Genomic DNA, 22,541 nt, shown 5'->3' with positions numbered 1-22,541 from the left:
CCAAATGAACCAAGTTAATGTTCCTATAAATACATATTTCCATTAACTATGATTTAAAGAGTATCTATGTCTATATGCTTGCTTTCTATATCAATTTACAATTCTATTAATGTTTAAACCCAATAAAAAATCTTTACAGAATTTTAAAGTACCATGAGGTAAAAATACAGATGAAAAAGTAAACATGTAAACAAAACTAAGAAAAAGATTATAATCTGAAATAATTTAATCCCTTTGGCCTCTTGAATATTTTTCGTTTTTTCAGATTAAATCAAGACTTGATTTTAAAAGGAAGCCTGGGCATGCTAAGTGAAGTAAGTCAAAGACAAATACCATATGATTTCACTTATAAGTATTATCTATAAAACAAAACAAATTAATAAACAAAAAGCAGAGCCAGACTATAAATACAGATGAAACTAATGGTTACTAAAGGAGAAGGGGAGGTGGGCAAAATGGGTGAAAGGGACTGGAGAGGTACAGGCTTCCAGTTATGGAATTAATGGGTCACAGGAATAAAAGGTACAGCATAGGGAATATAGTAAATAGTGTGGTGATGTCGTTGCATGGTAACTGATGGTGGCTACACTCCTGGTGAGCAAAACATAACCATAAGAGTTGTTGAACCACTATGTTGTATACCTGAAACTAACATAACATCATGTGTCAACTATACTCAAATAAAAACAAAGCCTGGGTAAATAATGTTCACAATGCCTCTTGAAAATCAGAAAGACTTGATTTTGAACTCATCCTTGTTTTTTACCATATTGACAAATTCAAATTATAATGATTTTAACCATCTGAACAAAAAAAAATATTTCCCTTTCCCTATATGTGTATCATGGTGTGGATTAAAAAAAATGAGACTATAAGTGTGAAAATCTATTAGGAAACAGATACGTTTATAAGCCCATGTTTTTAATATAAGGGTTGTCAATCTGCAAACTCAAATGTGTCAGTCAAATTAGTCAGGAAAACAAATTCAAGCCCCTGGAGATGAACCCCTTTTTCAGCCTCTAAAAAAGGTGACCTTTTTCAGTTTAGTCTCATTTGTTATTTTACAACATTATTCTGTGGTTTTTTTCCATTATACAGTATACACAAATGAAGGCATGAAGGCAGTGATAAGGTCTAATAAGCTTGTGACATAACAAAAAGAAGTCTTTACTGCGACTGTGGAGAAAAATGAAATGCCCAAATAGGCTGTAAAAGATAAGCGAGCAAACAGAATCAAGAGAGGTGATGGCAAAAAATGAATTTACCCACTATTAACCAAATTACTATGAACTGAGTATACTCATTCTGAAGGAAAATCATCTTTAAAAATTAAAAACCCAGAAACTCAACTGACCATAAGAACTAGAAAAAAAGCTATTATTTTCTTTCTTCCAAAATGTATCCAGTATTTCCAGGGAGTAAGGGGAATGGGAGATGAGGAAATCCAAAACCTATGGAGATAAATTCTGCCAGACAGTGGAAACTTTCAACATACTCACATCTGAAGAAAATGTATAGTTTATTTTACAAATCACAATGTAATAAGAACTGACTCCTTCATTTTGAAACAAAACAATGAAAATTAACATGACCTTAAAGGTAGGGCAAATTGGCTCATTAAAAGCCAGCTAGGAAAACTACTAGGGAAGGGATACTGAAGCTTAATAAATGCTTCACATTTCAAAAGGCTTCCTGAAACTAAATTAACTCAAAATGGGTAAGGCCATTTCCTACAGGGTCATTGTTGAAGCATTTTTCCTACAAAGTCAAAATGAAGGAGGATAGAAAAAGAGTCTTCCTTATTTCAAAATAAACTGAAGTACATTTTTTTCTAAAATATTTTCTAAAATATTTTTATCTATGACCAAATCTGACCTATTATAGTTAAATTCTGTTTCCTAAACATTATCAAAGAGAAATAAAACCCCTAAATAAATAGAAAATAAAAACTATCATACAATCCTAGCTTCTCTTCCCTCAAACTTCACAGGCAAGATCAGAAATATCTTTATCTTAAGATTAAAGAAAGATTCCGAGTATGAGAAAATTAATTAATCATAAAAACTTTAGTTTCTGTTAATTATGTGAAAGGCTTTCTGCTAGATGACGTGAAGTATAGAAGTAGAAAATGATCACTGCTCTTGAGGTAACTTGTATACTGTTGGTTTAGACAGATGGATAGATGGATGGATAGATAAGGTAGACAGATACACAGGTAGAGATATAGGTATATAGATGAAAATATGTAGTTTTAAAAGTCTTCTCAAAGGAAATAATCTGAAATACAAATAATTTTATTCAAAAATGTTGACTGCAGTGTTATCAAAAAAATGAAAGCAGGCTATGTTGGATCAATTGTTATTGGACTTGCTGTCTTCCATAAACTATCAGAAAACTGCAAAATATGTGAAACCAATATTTTTAGACATTGAGAAAAGTTAGAAAAGACAGTAGTCTCAACACTTATATTAAATGTTCTCTTGAATGACCTAACAATAAGATAAAGAGGAAAAAAAAAGAGTGTGCATAGTAGAATAAAAGAGGTAAACCTATCTCAATTCACAAAAGACATGACATTTGCAGATAATTCTAAGTAATCCACAAAAGACTTCCAGAAATAGTAAAAACAGTTTAGCAAAATCACAGAATATAGGTCAATAAAAAATCAATTGTGTTTCTATATATGACAATAACTGAAAACAGAAAATAAAATACAATACCATTAATAATACTATTCAAACAAATGAATACTTAGGGATACATTTAGAAAGTATGTATAACACCTACACACTAAACAGTAGGAAACATTACTGACAGAAATTAAAGAAGACCTTAATAAACAGAAATATATATCATGTTCATTTATCAGAATATTGAATGCTATTAATATATCAATTTTCTCCCAAATGATCTTCAGATTAAACAGTCTCATTCAAAATTCCATGAGTTTTATTTGTATGAGTTGAAAAGCTAATTATAAAAGTTATATAGAAATGCAAAAGATAAGGAGGAAAAGGATGAGAGGAGAAGGGAGAGGAAGATGAGGAGAAAAACCAAAAATCCGAAAAAGAACAAATGTGGAGATTTGCACCGCCTGATTTAAATCCTTATTATAAAACTACAGTAATGAAGACAATGTGGTATTAGCTTAAAAACATACATATAGGTTGACCGAACAGATTAGAGTCCAAAAATAGACCCACACATATAAGGTTAATTGATTTTCAACAAAGGCACCTAGTTAATTCAATGGAAGAAGAGATCATCTTTTCAATAAATGGTGCTAGAACTAAACATAATGGGGAAAAAAACTGCACCAGTATTCTTACCAAATACCATACACAAAATAACTAAATGAGTAAGAAGGTAAAACTATAAAAGAAACTTTTAGAAGCAAACATGGAAGAAAATCTTTATGCCCTTAGGGTAGTCAAAGATTTTTTATAAAGGACACAGAAAGTCATAACCATAAAAAGGTGATAAACTGGACTGTATCAAAATTTAACATTTCCTCTCTGAAAATACCAGTTACAAAATTTTTTTTTAATTTTTTTTAACGTTTATTTATTTTTGAGACAGAGAGAGACAGAGCATGAACGGGGGAGGGTCAGAGAGAGAGGGAGACACAGAATCTGAAACAGGCTCCAGGCTCTGAGCAGTCAGCACAGAGCCCGACGCGGGGCTTGGAGTCACGGACCACGAGATAGTCATCTGAGCCGAAGTCAGACGCTTAACCGACTGAGCCACCCAGGCGCCCAACCAGTTACAAAATTGAAAAGGCAAGCAACCAAAAGGGAGAACATATCTACAAAACATGTATGTATTAGATTAGACAAAATGTTGAATCCAGAATATATAAAGCTCTTAATACTCAGCTATGAGAAAACAAAAAAGAAATGGCCTACTGAAGCACATTACATGGATGAATCACAAATGTATTATGTTAAAGAGAAAAAAAAAGCTAGACTCAAAAGGTTACATACTGAATGATTCAATCTATGACATTATGAAAAGGTAAAATTATACAAAGACAAAATAGATGAGTAATTGCCAGGAACTGTGGGTAGGCTGGGGGGAGGGGGCTAATTATAAAAGGGAAGCATTTCATATTTTGAAATGATGAAACTGTTCTGAATCTTGATTACGGCAGTGGTTACAAGATCATATGCTTCTATCAAAACTCATAGAATAGTACACCAAAGATAGCAAATTTTACTAAATATAAATAAAAAGACAACTATAAGAAAACTACTACGTGATTACAAAACTCAGATATCAAAATGGTTACAATTAAAGAGTAACTGGGGCACCTAGGTGGCTCAGGTCATGATCTCACAGTTCCATGAGTTTGAGCTCCAGCCTTACATGGGGCTCTCTGCTCTCCATTCTCAGCATGGAGCCCACTTCAGATCCTCTGTCTCCCTTTCTCTCTCTGCCCCTACCTTGTTCACACATTGTCTCTCTCTCAAAAATAAACATTAAAAAAAGGGTTACTATAATAATAGCAAATACAGGCAAGGATGAGGAATAACTAGAACTTTCATATACTGGTGGAATGTACAATGGTACAACCACTTTGGAAAACAATTTATAAGTTTCTTGTAAAGTTAAAAATAGAGTTATGATAACCCAGCAATTCCATTACTTGATATTTGTCCAAGAAAACAAAAGCACATGTCCACACAAAGATTTGTTGCAACGTTCATAGCAGAGGAAGTGGGGAGAAACTGAAGACACTTTTCTCCATTCTGACTCAGTACTTGGTACTTTTCCACTCCTAGTCTTTCTCTTCTTCTGCCTCTGGGCCCCTAGGTCCATAAAACCCTGGGAGCTTTTTGTTTGGGGCTTCTTCATCAGTGAGATGACCTACCCCAAGTCTGTGCTTATCCAAAGGACCTGGAATCACTGTGTTGAGAAAAATGTAAATAGGAGGGACGGGGAGTCAGCCCTTTCCTTGGTTTAGTCTCTTGCTTATACAATCATAGTAAGCAATTAAAGACTTGACTGTTACTTTCATTTTGGCTTGTTTTAGTTGGCTACTCAGATTTAGGAGCTCAGCCGAGCTCCTGACAATATGATCATTTAAATAGGTGCCAGTTATTTCTTGATGAAATTTAACACTATATTTTTAGTCTAAGGAAATAGGAATGGAAAAGGGCCTCCTCAATCTGTAACTATGAAAAACTTAAAGCTAACATAAGGGCAAAATACTGAATATCTTCCCCAAAAGACACAGTACCAAAATGGATGTCTTCTGTTACCACTTCTATTAAACTTGTACTGGAGGTTCTAGCCAGTTCAAATAAAGCAGCCAGCACAAAAAGGCATAGGAATTGAAAAGGAAAAAGTGGAACTCTCTTTCTTTGCAGATAGTATAATCATGTACATGGAAAATACAAAGTAACTACTAGAACTAAAGAATAAATTTAACGATGCTGTTCTATATCGTAGATTACACTTACACTGTTGTATGGATCTATCAAAACGCACAGAATGCACTCATAAAATAGGTGAATTTTATAATATGTACCTCAAACCCTAGAAAAAAGGAAAAAATTAGTAGTATCTTAGGATAAAAGTATCAATCTAAAAATCTGAAACTATAAAGATTCTAGAAGAAAACATATAATATTATTGCAACCTTGGAGTTTTAAGATTTCTTAGAGAAGACACAAAAGGTACTGAAAGGAAAGGGGCATGAGTGAGCTTGGGGTAATGGAACAGTTCTACATCTTGACCTGATTGTGGTTACTGTGTATACAACTGTTAAAAAACAATGGAGCTGTTCACCTAAGATGGGTGAATATCACTTTTTGTAAATTACACTTCAATAAAGTAACAGTTGAAGTGCAAATATTAAAATGTTCACAGCAGCTTTACCTGTAATAGCCACAAACTGGAAACAAACCAAATGTCCATTAACAGGTAAATGGAAAAACAAAATATGGCATCTCCATACGATGGAATACTAACTACATAGCAAGAAAATAATGAGCTATGGAGACACATCACAACATGGATGACTCTCAAATGCTGAGAGAAAGAAGATAGAACAAAGTATACATACCATATGACTCCATTTAAATAAACTCTAGAAAATGAAACAAATGTAAGAAAGCAGATCAGTGGTTACTTGGTGGTGGAAGATGGATTTGGGAAGGGAGGAAGGGACCACAGGAAGGCATGGAAATCTTTTGGGGTGATATATATGTTCCTTATTTTTAATGTGCCAATTTCACAGGCATTACATAGGTCACAACTCCTGAAATTGTATACTTTAAATATGTGCACTTTACTGTATGTCAGTTATACCTCAAAGTTGCTTCAAAACTACAGAGAGGCAGATTTGAGCTCAATAAAAGAGCTTTTCCTTCTTACAACCAGAAAAATAGATTTTTAGAATTAAAAGAAACTTCATAGGTATTGCTGACAAGGTAGCATACATTCCCTATTTGAGCAATTTTAGTAATAGGACATTTCCATTATTAAATAGCTTAATTGTTAGAAAATTATTGGTATCAAGAGTTCCTGTAATTTAATCCATTGATTCTCAGTCTTGTCTGGTCTCTGGTGCTATCTAAATCTACCCCCCTCAAATTCAAAATTCATTCAACAACTAACTACTGAGAACCAACTATATACAAAGAACCAGTCTATATACTGTCTATATACTGTGTGAATACAGTCTATATACTGTGGTGAATACAAAGATATATAAGACAAAGACCCTGGTTTCATGGATTTTCCAATTTAGTATCTAAAAATAACTCTGATTATCTTTCTTCATCAGTCTCCTCTGCTTCGGTTCACATAGTGAGAAAATTTCTGACTTGACAATTGGACTGAAGATGGTAGGAAAGACACAAGTCCAATCTAGTATCATCATTTTGTATTTGCTAGATTTATTGTGTCTACTAGGATAAATAAAATTACAAAGTCATATTATCAGCTCACCAATCCCTAAACCAAAGTGGTATCCTGGAAAGAGGATGAGAATAAGATTCCTGCTCTGCTTCTGCAACTAGCCACATCCCTCATCAATATTTCGCTTTCCTGTAAAAATGATGGAGTTGGTCTCTGTAGTGGTTTTCAAACTTTTTGGTCTGAAGACCCTCTTACTCCCTTAAAAATCATTGAGAACCCCAAGAGCTTTTGTTTAGGTGGGTTATATCTAACAATATGTACCATATAAAAAAACTGAGTAAAAACTAAAAATTAAATAAAACTGAGAAATATTTAAAATAATTATTAATTCATTTAAAATGAACAATAATGAACCGATTACATGTTAACATGTTATACATTTTTATGAAAATGAATTACATTTTCCAAAAGTACAAAAAAAAAAGTATGAAGAAGGATTGTTTAGATTGTTTTACATATTTTTGGCAAATCTCTTTAATGTCTGCCTTGATAGAAGCCAGCTTCCTCATATCTGCTTCTGCATTCACTCTGTCTCACTCAATATGTTGTTTTGGTTGAAATAGTTGGGATCTCCATATCTGCTTCTACATTCATTCCATTGCAATATGTTGTTTTGGTTGAAATATATGAAGAAAATCTGGCTTCATAAAGTTATACATTTGAGTATTTTAATAGCCTTTTAAGATAATCGTGGATATTCTTTGATACAATGCCAAAGCTCTGTAAGTGGTAGAGTCTAAGGTTAGTTGCAACACAGAATCTGAATCCTTATCAATTAACTATTTGTACTCAGTTACACTAAAACTCATTGATCTATCTTGCCTCTGAATGGATCTTTTATCCATGCATGATATGGTAACATCATGCATTAGTCATTTGGAAAATACTGGTCCACTGAGATTTACACAACTTACGAATGTTAACACATTTCATTATACAATATCAAAAAAAAATCATATACATTAATATAGTTACTAATCTCATTAGAAAAGGCTAAGATTTTGAAAGCTGTCAAGCTCATAGTGGCAGATTCAAATTTTCCAAAATTCCAATTCTTACTTGAAAAGTTCAAATTTGTTTATTGGCAGCAAATACTGACAGTAATTTTCCTTTAAGTGATAGAGTCACTTTGCTCATTTTCGAGAAAATGCCTGCCAAATACCCAAGTCTGAATAACAACAGTTAGTCTCAGTTGTTCTTTCAATAAAAATGTGTTCCATGCAAAGATCAGCTAGTTTGAGCCACAACTGAATCAACTGCACACGTGCTTTCCCTAAAAACAACGACCTTACTTCAACATACAGAAGTGTTGTGTGTACTTCCCATTTTGTCATACAGTATGTTAAAAACATGTGCACCTAAGGGTCAAGACTTAATAAAATTAATGCTCCACTGAGACGATTCTTAAGTAAAATTGGCTTTTTATCCCCTGATAATATGAAGAATACAACTACTAGGACAATTTGGTACACTGCACTAGCAGTTTTACCCACCATCAGCGCAAATGCCAACACAGTGAAAAAGGCACACTTTGAAACCACTGACCTGAAAGATCTTTAAATGTACCTCTAGCTCTAAAATGTCTATAATTATGTAAATAGTCACCATCTTCCATTTGTACAACTCTACAAAACATTAGTTTCTCTATTAAGTGATACATCTTACATTTAACAAATAAATCAATTTCTTACAAATCTGCTATTTGTAAGGACATGCTCATGAGGTCATGCTCATGAGGACATGCTCATGAGGTCATGGAACACGACCTATTTCTTCCTTCCTAAACTAACCTTGATTTCATTCAGATTTCCCCACTCTCCAACTTTTCCAGGCACCAATGTGCTTTTGGGGAGGGGGGTGGTTAAGTCACTGGTCTAACTCTACTTTTATGGTCCTTCATTTGCCAATGTACTGGTATAAATATATACATATAAAACAATTCTAACCAATGAGATATAAGAGGTGTTTTCAGAGTGGAGGTATGGGACTCTTGAGAAAGTTTTCAGTACTGAAAAAAAGGACACAAATGAACAAACAGTTCATACTCTTCTTTACTGGCCATTGTGGTGTCTGCATGTGATCTCTGGAACTGCAGCAGCCATCCTGCTAGTATGAAGGGCACTAATCTGAATTGAGTAAGCTGATAGGCAGAGTATGGCAAAACAGAAAATGGAAAGAACCTAGGTCATTATTTGGCTGAATTAATTAACCTCGGAGATATTCTACTTCAAAACTTCTTGTTAAGTGAGCTAAAATTTGTCTTTATTGTTGAGACCATTGAACTGGTGTTTTCTACCACTTGGAACAGAAAAACCCTTATCTGATATAAACAGACACTATTATGTCTATCCTTCATATACAGAAATGTTTTACAACATCAATTAAAAGATGAGATTATGGACCAAGAAGGACCTCTCTTCCTTTAGCAAAGTCCTAGAGAGCTCAAAATGCAGAATACACTAAACAATCTCACTAGTGTCCGATTCTTAGTACCATTTCCCTCCCAAAGTTCCAAAATCTCCTTCCCTATCCCATTAATGTCATATATACTATAAGAAATTCTGGATGCAAATCAGCCATTTCTCATAACATATAGGAAGAGTGTTATTTGACTGAATTATAAGATGATATAAATGCCAACAGAATTTCTTACAGTCCTATTTTAGTACTCACTGTCATAAAACCAATTCCATTAACCTGACTAGCACTTGCTCATAAATGGTGCTTAAGTCACCAAGTTAATAAGTAAATGTAATGTTTACATCGGATTCAGTAAAATTAAAAAGTAAGTTAAAAATTAAATTTAGCGAAAGCTTGTTTCCTTTATAACATTTGCCTTTGGTTGGCTTTGGTTAGCAAATAGCAAGGGATTTAAGATTCTCGTTTCAACAGGGCAGCAAGTACCATTGCAGACTACACTTTTGGTTAAAGGCCAGCAGAAGCTGCTAAAGGAACAAAGGGCAGTTGGACCTGGATAGATTATGAAGGTAAATAAACTCAAGCATTGATGCATAAAATGAGAATCTGGTTTGTTAAAATTAAAGGAGCCTATGTATCAGAGATCACACTAAAGATACCGCTCCAAAATCCTCAAGAAATACTGCTATTAAAAACAAATCTTTGTAATCAAGATTTAGTTAAGTGGCTGGGTGGTTCATTTATAATGTTAATTAGAGAGAATATATTTTCAAAAATTACTTCTGTTCCATAGTTGCTATTGTCAGAAGGGGATGAGATAATGGAATCATTACACTTTAAAAAGAAAATCATTAGAGGATAGGACCAAATCAACCAACCAACTGGCAATCAATTGAGCATCAATTCCATAGTCACTCTACTAGATAGAAAAAAAATGATTAAGGTTGTCTCATAGGCACTCTTACACACTACTGATAGGAGTATAATTGGTAAAACCATTCTGGAAAGTAATTTGGCAAGAGCAGATCTCTATCATTCGGAAGCTTAAAGTTTAGCTATTCAAATGCCACCTGGAAAAGCCATAATGCATAACAGTTTGTGATTTTACAGAGGAATACATTTGAATTGCACAAGCTACAAGGCTGGCATAAAGGCAATAAAGTCTCTTAGCTAGTGAGGAAACACAAGAAGGTAAAGTGGGAGTGGTACAAAATGGATGGGGGACCTCTGATCTCATATATACTTACAAGTTTGTTTCTAAAAGAGGAGATGGGGGCTGGAATAGCATCAACCCAAAGTGGGAAAAATAGATTAGCAATTAATGGGGGAAAAGGTCCTGGAGTAACACTAAGGGAAAGATGAAAGCAAGGGACAGAACTAGACAAAGACACGGCCATTTAAGTGCACACATCATTGGCAGCTACGGGTCAGGGCTGGTGAAGAGGGTGGGGAGGGAGAGCAGAAGGGGCTTCCATTTCAGTCTCATTCCAAAATTCTCTTAGGGAAGGAGGGATATCAATGGGTTTGAGGTATGTTATACCCTTGCTATGGCTAGGAAGAAGTCAGTAGGGGATTTATTCATGGAGGGCAGGCTCCACCTTCTGTCCAGGGTAGAGATGTAGAGGAATGTATGGTTCACAAAATTAAAATTTAGGCCCTTGAAGATGGATGGCCTAGGCAATTATAGTAAAGAGTTATCAAAGGATGGGTCAGTGGTGAGTGTATCTTTAAAATCAAGTTAAGTGACCAACCGCAGGACAGGACTATGGGCAAGGCAGTGGGAATTATTCAACTTTTCAACATGACTTTACTTTTCTGTATTATCTATAATGTATTAAATAGGAACTGAGGAAAATCTCATGAGCAGGTTCTAGAGCCAGACCATTCCAGTTCAAATCTTGGCCCAATCACTTACCAACTGCATGACCTTAGACAAGTTATTTAACTACCTTGTGGGCCTCAGATTCCTTGTACATAAAAATGGAAAGAGTATTACCTATCTAATAGGGTATAACACAGGAACTACTAAAAAAAAGTTAGCTATCATAATTTATCTGTTAATGTCATCTTTCTAAATGTCAGAGTCTACTATATATACCAAAGACTCTGAAAATACTTATGGCCTCTAACCCACTAACTCCCCATAAAGGAGGAAATACTAAAAAAATAATACAAAATATGGAATAAGAATTGTTCACTGCAGTTTTTCTTACAATGGCTTTAAAAACTTGATATTTAAAGATATATTCTATACGGGTACCTGTCTGGCTCAGTCAGTAGAACATGCGATTCTTGATCTTCAGGGTTGTGAGTTTGAGCCCCACATTGGGTGTAGAGATTTTTTTTTCTTTTAATTTACAGGTTAGTTAGCATATAGTGCAACAATGATTTCAGGAGTAGATTCCTTAATGCCCCTTACCCATTTAGCCTATCCCCCCTCCCACAATCCCTCCAGCAACCCTGTTTGTTCTCTGTATTTAAGAGTCTCTTATGTTTTGTCCCCTTCCCTGTTTTTATATTATTTTTGCTTCCCTTCCCTTATGTTCATCTGTTTTGTATCTTAAATTCCTTATATGAGTGAAGTCATATGATATTTGTCTTTGTCTGACTAATTTTGCTTAGCATAATACCCTCTAGTTCCATCCACATAGTTCCAAATGGCAAGATTACTTTTAAAAAATCTTTAAAAAATATTCTGGGGTGCCTGGGTGGCTCAGTCGGTTAAGCTTCCAACTCTTGATTTTGGCTCAGATCATGATCTCATGGTTGTTGAGATCATACCCCAAAGAGTCCGGCTCTGTGCTGATAGCACTAGGCTGCTTGGGACTCTTTATCTCAGCCCCTCTCCCGCATGCGTGCATACACAGCCACTCTCCCCCTCTGTCTCAAAATAAATACATAAGTATTTAGAAAGTATTATATAGGGGTACACGGGTGGCTCAGTCAGTTAAGCATGAGACTCTTGATTTTGGCTCAGGTCATGACCGCACAGTTCATGGGATAAAGCCGTATGTTGGGCTCTGTGCCAGAGGGCAGGGAGCCTGCTTGGGATTCTCTCTCTCCCTTTCCTTCTGCCCCTCCCCTGCTTGCACTCTCTCTCTCTCAAAATAAATAAATAAACTTAAAAATATACATATATATTCTATAAAAGTGAATAGGTAAATTAATTGTGGTGTGTATACATATAAATTGTATACAGCCATTTAAAACTAATATCTTTAAAGGAAGAATTTTAATAACATGGGGAAATGCTTGATAAGTGAAAAAAGCATTAAGTTATAAAACTATATATAAAGTAATTCCAGCTTTTAAAAATTTTAACCAATATACTCTTTTAAGAAAAGATTAGATACATAAGGAAAATCATCAAAACAACAATAGAGGTTATTTCTATGCTATTGGTAGAATTGTGGACATGTTTTTATTTTGTTTATAATTTTCTGTATTTTTCAAGTTTCCCATACTGAACATGTATTACTTTTGCTATAAGACAGAACCAACATGGAAACTGGTTGAACAAATGAACAGATATACAGTTCTTGCTTATGATTTAATAGGGAGAACAGATAAAATCCCATGAACCAAAATACTTGTAAGACCAAATACATTTGGATACTAGACAGGAAGAGCATAAATACTGCAAGTGTTCAAAGAAGTGTAAAATCAGTCATTGGTATATAATAGTAAGGGAAAGTTTAAGAGAAAGACTATTTATTCTCACTAGCATGTAAACTCCATGAAGGCCAGAAACTTGTCTATCTTCTTTAGTTTTATCCACAGTGTCTAGCACAAACTGATTTTGTGAACAGTACATATCCAAGAGTGTGGAAATAAAACAACATAAATACAATTGTTAAATACTTGTAAGTTGCTGAATAAATATCTGCTGGATGAATATAAACATCACACTGAAACTGAGTAAAGATTTAGATCGATAGGACTCTAATCAAAATGGAGAGGCAAAATATGTATGTAGTAATCAAGGGATTATAGAAAAGCTGACCTAGGCTACAATGGAGAACATATATTATAAAATGTAATGAAAAATAAGGTTGGATGGGGAGAAAGATAATGTTAGATCCTGAAAATCAGGCAGAAAATTTGAGAGTTAATGCAATAAGAAATGGCAAGTCAATAGTTTGTAATGACAATAATGAAATCTTTAATTTATTCATTATTTGCCAAGTATTATTCTAAATACTTTACATACCTCTTCTCATTCTATCCTCAAAACAATCTGTGACATAGGTACCACTCACACCCTTTTGCCAATAAAGGAATTTGACTCCAGAGGCCAAGCTTTTAAAGACTGTACAAGACCTCTCCAAAGCCCATCAAACATGTCTGAGGAAAGATACCAGAAAGCAGTGAGATTCCAAAACATCAAAGATGTGTTTTTATTCTGTGGTCTTGGACTGGAATCAGTGATGTAAGTACAAATTCATGTTGTTTAATCATATATATACAAAGATAGGTTGTAAAAAAATAAGATATAGACGTGGGTATGTATCTATGTTTTGTCTGCTGAGAAGACATAGATGCAATGACACCTCAATAGCAATGAGCACACCAAGCACCCAGACATTGATCTCTAAATACCATTATCCAATAAAAGAATCAAAGCTCCTTGGAGAAACAGCTGATTCCAAGGCTGGGGCAGAGAAAGTAGAAAAATGAGGCTGGAACATCTTATGGTACCAGAATGTAAGGCAATGCTCAAAAAACGATAGGGACACACTGAAAGGACACAGGAGCCAACTAGAAGAGGCTCCTGTTAGCCAAAAATGGGGTAATTTCAGCCAAAAAAATTAGCAAAATTCATTATAACTCATAGAATAAACAAATATCCATAATTCCATACTACCTTAAATAACTGAATAAATAGATAATAAATAAATAGCAGAGAACATAAAGTTCTGTTACATTAGAATTCAATTATTAAATGCAGAAAATGTTAAAACCTGAAAATCACCATTTGGCAAATGTCAGAGTAATAATTATTCAGGCTAGAATCCTCAATAGATGCTAAAATTAGCAGGCAAAAGTATGATGAGAAACAGGATATTTACATTGTTTCATAGTATCACCCCAAACAGTCTCACAAGATCTGCTTACTCTGTAATTATGAAAAGGACAAAATAGTGACTTTATGGCATATAAACCTGGCAGACATAACATGAATCAAGTTATCAAGGTTGGATCTTGAGAAACTTAACAGAAGACCATGGGGGGAGGGGAAGGGGAAAAAAAGTTACAGAGAGGAAGGGAGGCAAACCATAAGAGACTCTTAAATACAGAGAACAAACTGAGGGGTTGATGGGGGGTGAGGGAGAGGGGAAAGTGGGTGATGGGCACTGAGGAGGGCACTTGTTGAGATGAGCACTGGGTTTTGTATGGAAGCCAATTTGACAATAAATTATATTAAATAAATAAATACTGTATCAACAACATCAAAAAGTTAAAAAAAAGGTTAACTCAAGTAAAGAGTCTTATGTGTTGTATATACAAACATCAAAAGCCAAATAAAAACAGAAAAAAAATGTACACACTCTTACACAAAGGACAGGTACATATATAAATATATACACAAGACTAAAGTTGTATAGATAGTTGAGTAAATACAATTGGATATGATGGGTAAGTAAATTGGTAAAAACAACATATGTGAATTGGGCATATTAAGCAGAGTGCCACCATATACACATACCCTGTTTTATCACAATAGACATGCTCCTGAAAAGTTCAGTATATTTAAAATTATGGAAAACTAATTAAAAGAAGGATAAAGCAAATCTTTCCTCAAAATAATCATCCACCACAAATTATAGTTGTTTTAGAAATCTAACTTAAGTTAGTTAATATAAAAATGTGATTGTATAAAATCATACAACCTGCATCAAGCAATTGCTTCTATATTGCTTTTAAATTATCTCTCTATATGTAGACATACATATGGAGATCAAACTGATCTCTATTATGATCTTTTATTCTACCTCCAAAGCTCTTTCCATTATGCCATGCTACTTCTCCCAACATCAGCAGGAAGAGATGTAATCCCCATTATCATTTCCATTTCAACTCTTGTGTCTCCACCACCAAAAAAAAAGAAAAAAAGTAGCAGAGATCCAAACACTCTGAAGAGCAAATAAATCTCTACACACCACATACAAAAGAGGCAATATAGTACAGTGATTGAGGGTAAAGGATTTGGAGTCAAGGTGTCTCAATTCACATTTCCAGCTCCCCAACTTAATAACTCTGTGACTTTTTGCAAGATACTTAACCTCTATGATCCATAGATTCTTGATCTGTAAAGTGGGGATAACAATGATATACACCTCATAGGTCTGTTGTGAAGATTAAATATGATAATGTACATTACCATATTAGCACAGTGCTTGGCACATAGTAAACACTCAAAAATGTACGCTACGGAAACAGTGTCAATAAATTCTTCCTATGGAGCAGTTAATTCATTGCATACTTCACAGGAAAAACTGTTCCTGGTCACAAACCACAATACCACCCTTAATGAGTTGTTGCCACTGGTCACAAGAGAGATGGTCCGTTTAAATTAGAGAAACCTATCCACTCTACTGCACAAAAAACTCACTATCCATAAATCTAAGTGCGTATCCTACTGACAGTGAATAAATACAGGTATAATTACCTTTGCATAAAAATATGTTATTTTCACCACTACAAATGACCATTGCGATCTAAACCTGCCTTTTTCTCTTACTGCTAGGTAAGTAACATAAAAGTTACTCTATTCCACCTAATAAACACTCTACTTAAAAAAAATCTTCCACATACTTGTGATATCCCAATTTGGCATGACTTCAGAGATAAATCACTTAACTATGAAAAATGAAAGCAATTTAGGTTATCAATGGTCTTCCTGATATAAAAGTCCCAATACTAGACTACTGAAGCCAATAATCAGTCAGCCCCAGTACCATCCAGTTTACTCTGGAGAAGGTCACCAATATCCCTGCACTAATATGGAGAGAAGATACCATTCAGATCTTTGAGATGATTAAAACATTTCATCTAACTAGGATATTGATGTGTGAAGCAGAAAAACCAAACCCCTGGCTTTATTACAGGCACGGTGTCCTAATGACAGAGAAATGGGATACAAAAATGCTCTTTTAAAATTACATAGAAAGAAAAAGGAAAAAACTGCACGGTATCTTCTGTAACTACTTCATGAACACTCAACCATTAAAGAGTCCAAGAAAACAAGCTTGCTCCCAAGTTTTGTCAACCATAAAAAGAGATCTCACTTTTAATATAAATTGATCTAATACAAATTGATGTATAGTATTGTTATACATACCTGTACAACTGGTATCTGGTACACATTTACTAATAGCAATGTCACATAAAAAATTCGAAATATTTAATCAAACATCCACAAAATCTTTGCCCCTGGCCAAATGCCATAAGCAGTAAGCACCATGTTTTTAAAGGTAACTATTTTCAACACAATTGTTTTATCTAAACGTCTATAAGCACTATCGAGTGGCAAAACCTTACCCCATTGAGATGCTCTGCATCCAAAAAGCAATTTTAAATCATATAATTGTTTTGGAGGCAAAATTACAAATGTAGTTACAAATACTTGATATTCATGGTTTTTCAGCAGATTTGCTATCATAATTATGCTGTGCTTAGAGTAATATGAAAGTTAGTTTTCATACCTTGAGTACACATTTTCTGGAGGATAAAAGAAGGACAATGTAATGTAAGGTATGCTGAGTGTATAGAGAAACCAGACAGCTAACTTAAAAGTGGACCCAGATAAGCCCTAACATAGCAGCTGCATATATAAAAAAGTGCCAAGTCACTCAACCACGTGAAGGCCTAAGCCATTCTCTCACATTAATGATCACTCAAATATAACTTTTAAATAATCTTTCACGTACTTAATTCTTTAGAGGTTAAGTGAAATGAAGGATGATGGCTTCAGGCTGGAGAACACTTCTTTAACAAGGCCATTCATTCCTACACATCTGCCTCTTCCCCAGAAAGAGAGTGGGTGGGACTACCCAGAGATCCTTCTAGGAGATATATTGGGGTTTTAATTCTCCATTCCTAAAAACTAAGTGGAACTTTTCTCTCTGTCATTTCACATGAGCATCCTCCTTCACTGTCCTTTAAACCAGAACACTTACTCTCGGGGGGAAAAAGAGAATTCCTTTCCTTTAAACAGGTGATGGGCAAATTCTCCATTTGTTTAGGTGCCTTAGTTTTTTTTTTTTTTTTTTTTTTTTTAAGTAAACAACAAACAGAAACCCAAAACTTAAAATTAAAAAAAAAAAAAAAAAAAAAAAAAGACGCAAAAAAGACCTGAAGCCTAAGGCCATCCGTCTGGATCTCCTTCTCTGGTGTGTTACCTCAGCTTTTACAGTAAGAATGTCAAAAGGGGAACGAGGTCTCTACAGAGGCTTTCCCGGCCAGAGAAGGCAGATTCGTGCTGCTTAAGGAAGGGGCAAAAGGGAAGCACTTCCTGGGCGCGCTCAGCACTTTGATGGCAGCTGGATTCGGAAAAGCCTAAATATTAATACTACAGCCCAAGTTTAAAGAGTGCGTGGGTTGGGCACAACTAGTGTAAAGGTTAGCCGGCAGACAGGGAAACCCCCGAGGGCGTAGGGTGGGGAGGAAAAGTTTCAAATACCCTCCAGAGCCTGGCGATCTGTTCACCGGCGTCCCCCAACCCCGGCCCCGCTCCGACCCCCGAGCGGCTAGCTGCAGGAAAGCAAGCAGCCCCATTTTTAAACGTAAACCTCTCCCCCTGGGCTGAAGAAGGCTGGAGTTACCAGCGTTGTAAATAATGTTTGTTTTTTGTTTTCCTAAACAAGTGAGGGCAGACTGGAATTCCCTAGCCAAGGCCGAGGAGAAAGGAAGGTAAAGGGACAAAAAAGTAATTTCTGCGGGAGAGTGAGGTGGCGGGGGAGGGGGGAGTGCATGGAGGGGGGGGGGGTAGATCGAAGGACTTACCGCAGCCTCTGCAGGCTGCCCCCAAAGACTGAGGGCCAGTAAGAACAAGCCGGCAGCCAGGCTGATTCCACGCAGTTGCATTCTTCTCCGGCTCCCGCAGCTCCTTCAGCACCCGCACGAGATCCCTGGCTAGCTCGGACCGACTGACATAATCTTGAGGGTTTATGGGGAGAGAGCTGGAGTCGGAGAGGGACAGCAAGGGTGTCCCAATTGTGCCCGTGGGCTTAGGTGAGACGAAAGCTTTTTAAGAGTGGAGCGGGGGTAAAAAAAATAATAATAATAAATAATAATAAATATTTTTTTAAATTGGGGGGGGGGAAAGGAGAAGCTCTTCTTCCCTCCCCCCTCCCCTCCCCAAAGCCGATCTCTCGGGAGCACTTTTCCCTTCTGTCCGCACTTGCAAACTTTTTCTTCACGCAGGTCCCACAGCTCTACTTTCCTCCCTCTCTCCTCCCGCACCGCCCCCTCCCCACCAGCCCTGGGGAATTTGAGGATCACTCCGCCCCAGTTTTAGCCTGCACCAGCAACCTGCGAGGGAGTGACGCTCAGTTATTTGGGGGAGGGAAACTTCCAGGCCAGTTGGCCGAGCACCGAAAGTCCAACCGGGAAGCTTTTCTATTTGTTCACTTGCACCTTCCTTTGGCATTACTCTTCCCTGCCCAGTCCCACTCTCATTGGTGAGATCCCCAAAGCCAATTACAAGTAGACCTTAGCTGGGACTATTTTTTTTTCGCGGATGAATCTTGGAGGAAGTGTGCTTTTTATTGTTAATGGTTAGAAAGAAATTTTGGTCGCCGCTCCCAGGGCTGCTGGTGCTCTTTACCTTACACCTGCTCGCAAGACAGTTTCTACATACAACAGAATATGTGAAAATATTAGAACTATATAAGTATATCTATATAATTAAATATATTCTTATAACCGAAGAATTAAGAAAATGAACATGCATGTATGTGAAGACTTTATGCGTGTTATATGCATCTAAGATTGAGGCGCATTCAGTAGATATTAGTAATTATCATATGGTTGGATGTTATTGTAATATAGTCATATATTTTTATTTAACTGCATCGCTAAATGCCATTATTTTTACCTTTTATATTGAACCAACGTAAAAGGTATTGATTCTCATTGCGATTGTGTTTCAGAAGGATTTAGTACAGGGAATTAAATAACTTTCTTGCAGTTGCCTTTAAAAGTAACACAAACACCAACTGGAAACGTTTATATAGAGTTAATGGCATTTGCATTGATGTTTCCCAAATAAAGTAGACTTGAACATTACTTTGGTAATCCTGATCTACAGATTGGTTAAAGTACCAACAGGCCCAGAAAATATTTTGTGTGGACTCCTGGGAAGATCTTTCAGAGATTTGCCCAAGAATTCTTCAGAACATTTCTGTTATCTCAGACCCTAGAATCTGTCACTAGGGAGTCTTTCAAGGCTTTGGACCTATTCATGGGGGCCTACTCATCCTTAGGTTCTACTCCACTTTGGCTAGATTTCCAATTCCAGAAACAACCACCACCGCCACTCCCAAGAGCTTAGTATACAATCAATTAGAATGAGTGTTGTATGCATTTGGGCCAAGTGTGCAATTGTAGTTTGGGGCCCATTTGTAGAAGTCAGTCCTGTGCCCTAAATCTATTTATGTGTAATAGTTAACAGTGGTTTATGGAAGTGTATGCTGCATAGTTGCTTAGATCTTAGTCTTATAGGTCTCTATGGGTCTGTGCATGAAAACTATGGAGATGCGTGCGAATGTTATGTGCAGAGGTGCCTGAAAGTGAGAAAGACGCCCGGCTGCCCAAGGTAGGGGGGATGATTGACAACAGACAGCCCCGCCCCTTTCCCCTCCATTCCTTCCTCTCCTGGTGTATGGAACTATCTTTTGAGTGCGGCAAGTTGTAGCGGGCACCGCTGACTGTTTCCCTTTGGGGCACGTCTTATCTAGAAGCTGAATTTAGTTTCTTCCGAAGTGAGCCAGTTCGCCCCCCAAGCCCGTCCTCCCGAATAAGGAAGCAGCCGCCGAGCATCAGCGGAGCCCTGATGAGCCTGGGCTGTGGAGCCGCTTAGCAGTCTCCCAGGACCCAGCTCCGGAGGAGCCGCAAGCATGCACCCTGGGTGAGCTGTTGCTGCCCGAGCTCCCCTCCCTCTTTCCCACTTTGAGCTACTTTGCCGGGCCAGGACTGTAGTTGTACTTATGTCATTGCAGAGAAAGTGGGGGCAGGCAGCAAGAAAGGGTCGGGGGCTATGGACAGACGTAGGACCCCGGAGCCTAGAGAGCCCATGTTACTCACCGTCCCTCCTGTTTCAGGTTGTGGCTGCTCCTGGTTACGTTGTGCCTGACCGAAGAACTGGCAGGAGCGGTGAGTCTCTTCTCCTGACCCCTTTCCCTCCTCCTCCCTTGACCCCCTCTCCATTCCACTTGTGTTTGTGTTAGGGGGTTACAGAAGGTTGCACTGCGAAGCAGAGTTTACATCACTCTCGTTTCTAGTGGGAGTTAATGGGGTTCTTAGAGAGGAATAGCGCAGTGTCACACGTATGCCTTTGGGACTCAGGCGTCTTTCTGTCCCAAAATCTTCGTAGCGGGTTGAGAAAATAAAAGTAGAAGACACAAGAGGCACACATTTCCCAGCGTGTTCCCAGACGACTTAAGAGGACTGACATCTGATGCCTTTCTCTGCATCTATCTCCAAGGCGGAAGAAATGTAATTTTCCCTGCTCTACAAGAACATGAATTGGCACACAGGTTTGAGAGTGGGAGGAGAGCACAAGGAGTGGGAATTGAAAGCGTCCTGAAAATTATGGAAGTTAAGCTTAAGTATTTGCTTGTGAGTCCTTTGACAGTACCAGATGACAACATCTGGATCTTTAACTACCTGAACTTAACTAATACCACTAATGATGTTCAATTTCTGTCTGATGTTTCCTTCCACTGGTTTTCTGTGTCATCAGAAAGTTAAAAGTTAGTGTTTAGAATAGAAAAAAAAATCTAAAAGTTAACATTTTATAGGCTGTTTAGATATCATCCATCAAATCAGCTAGGAACTGCAGGCAGAGGAATTTCTGTAGACATCTGGTCAAGAAAAGTTTAATGGATCCCAGAAAGTGGAGAGACCTCAAATGTAATTACTAGGATAATTTACCAAAGGTAGAATGACCCAAATAATCAGAGATGCTGCTGTTTTCCAGCCTCACTAGCTGTTTATGCTGGCAGAAATAAAGTTAGCTGTTAAGTTCAAATATGAAGTTGTTCAACTATTGACTACTATATCACTGCTCTACTTAATAAACTGTTAATAGCCAAAGTTACGCACTATATAGATGACAGATTAATATATATTCCAAATATTTACTTTGTGGGTTTTGACAATTTAAAATGATTGGCTGTATTTTTAATACTTAAAATGTTTTTAAATACTATTTATAGAGCCATACTTAATGCAACCCAATAAAATTGGCTAATAGTTTATGGGAGGAAAAAGGATTACTTTGTCCCGGCATATATCTTTAAGAAAATATTAAAATGAAGTGAAATGATTTCTCTTATGAAAAGAGAATGATGCCAGAATACTTGACTTTTAACATCTTGTGACCCCCCCCCACCCCCAACTCAGAACATCAGCTCCTATGTAAGTAAATTCTAAACTTTGTAAACAGAAGTATTGATCTAGGGTTCTGCCTACTTCTCCATCTGATTCCTCCAGTACACAAGTTTAGTTATGTGTTACCTTGAGGCTCAATACTACATTTATTGAAAATGCCACGTTTTGATTAGTTAACAATTTGTCTGGGAATCTTGCCACTTGTAAAAATGTTATGCTTGGGCAGCATACCCTCCAGCAAAACCTTTATTTTCAGACTCTAGCTGATTGTATTCAGTGTACTTTGGGAGAAAAGGCATTAACAAATCATTCTAGATAGCTGGAGACTTCCCAAACACTGCATCTTATCACTTGATCTCCTTAAAAGTCACTGAAGGATTATGCCTTAATTCTTAGAAGTATTTAAGCATGTCTCCAAAATCAAGCACTGCTTTGGTCTGTGGATTTTAGATTCTGTCTCATTGTTTTACAGTGTCACCTGCTATGTCAGTGTGAGTGACCCTGGTAAGACTAAAATAAACCTTGAGATACACTGACAATATTTTTTTTAACCTTACTTATGTCCAGAGCTGCTTCCTTCACTG

The 22,541-nt window shown here is 36.6% G+C and overlaps 2 protein-coding genes across 4 annotated transcripts in view; one reads left to right on the top strand and one right to left on the bottom strand.

The window, feature by feature from the left end:
- The window catches only part of COL4A5 (collagen type IV alpha 5 chain), a 236,354-nt gene extending 217,627 nt beyond the window's left edge, over positions 1 to 18,727 (bottom strand). For all 3 annotated transcript variants that reach the window (XM_042974017.1, XM_042974018.1, XM_042974019.1), the window contains exon 1: positions 18,349 to 18,727. In XM_042974017.1, the coding sequence (XP_042829951.1) occupies positions 18,349 to 18,429 (81 nt within the window). In that variant the 5' untranslated portion in view covers positions 18,430 to 18,727. The remainder of the gene's footprint in view (positions 1 to 18,348) is intronic.
- A 1,516-nt stretch (positions 18,728 to 20,243) lies between these two features.
- The window catches only part of COL4A6 (collagen type IV alpha 6 chain), a 288,857-nt gene continuing 286,559 nt past the window's right edge, over positions 20,244 to 22,541 (top strand). Inside the window, exons 1-2 of the mRNA XM_042974020.1 lie at positions 20,244 to 20,473; positions 20,667 to 20,718. Of these exons, the coding sequence (XP_042829954.1) occupies positions 20,463 to 20,473; positions 20,667 to 20,718 (63 nt within the window). The 5' untranslated portion in view covers positions 20,244 to 20,462. The remainder of the gene's footprint in view (positions 20,474 to 20,666; positions 20,719 to 22,541) is intronic.

The sequence above is a fragment of the Panthera tigris genome, chromosome X (assembly GCF_018350195.1).
Source record: "Panthera tigris isolate Pti1 chromosome X, P.tigris_Pti1_mat1.1, whole genome shotgun sequence".
NCBI classification, from domain to species: domain Eukaryota; kingdom Metazoa; phylum Chordata; class Mammalia; order Carnivora; family Felidae; genus Panthera; species Panthera tigris.
This window is presented reverse-complemented; position numbering and strand designations above follow the sequence as displayed.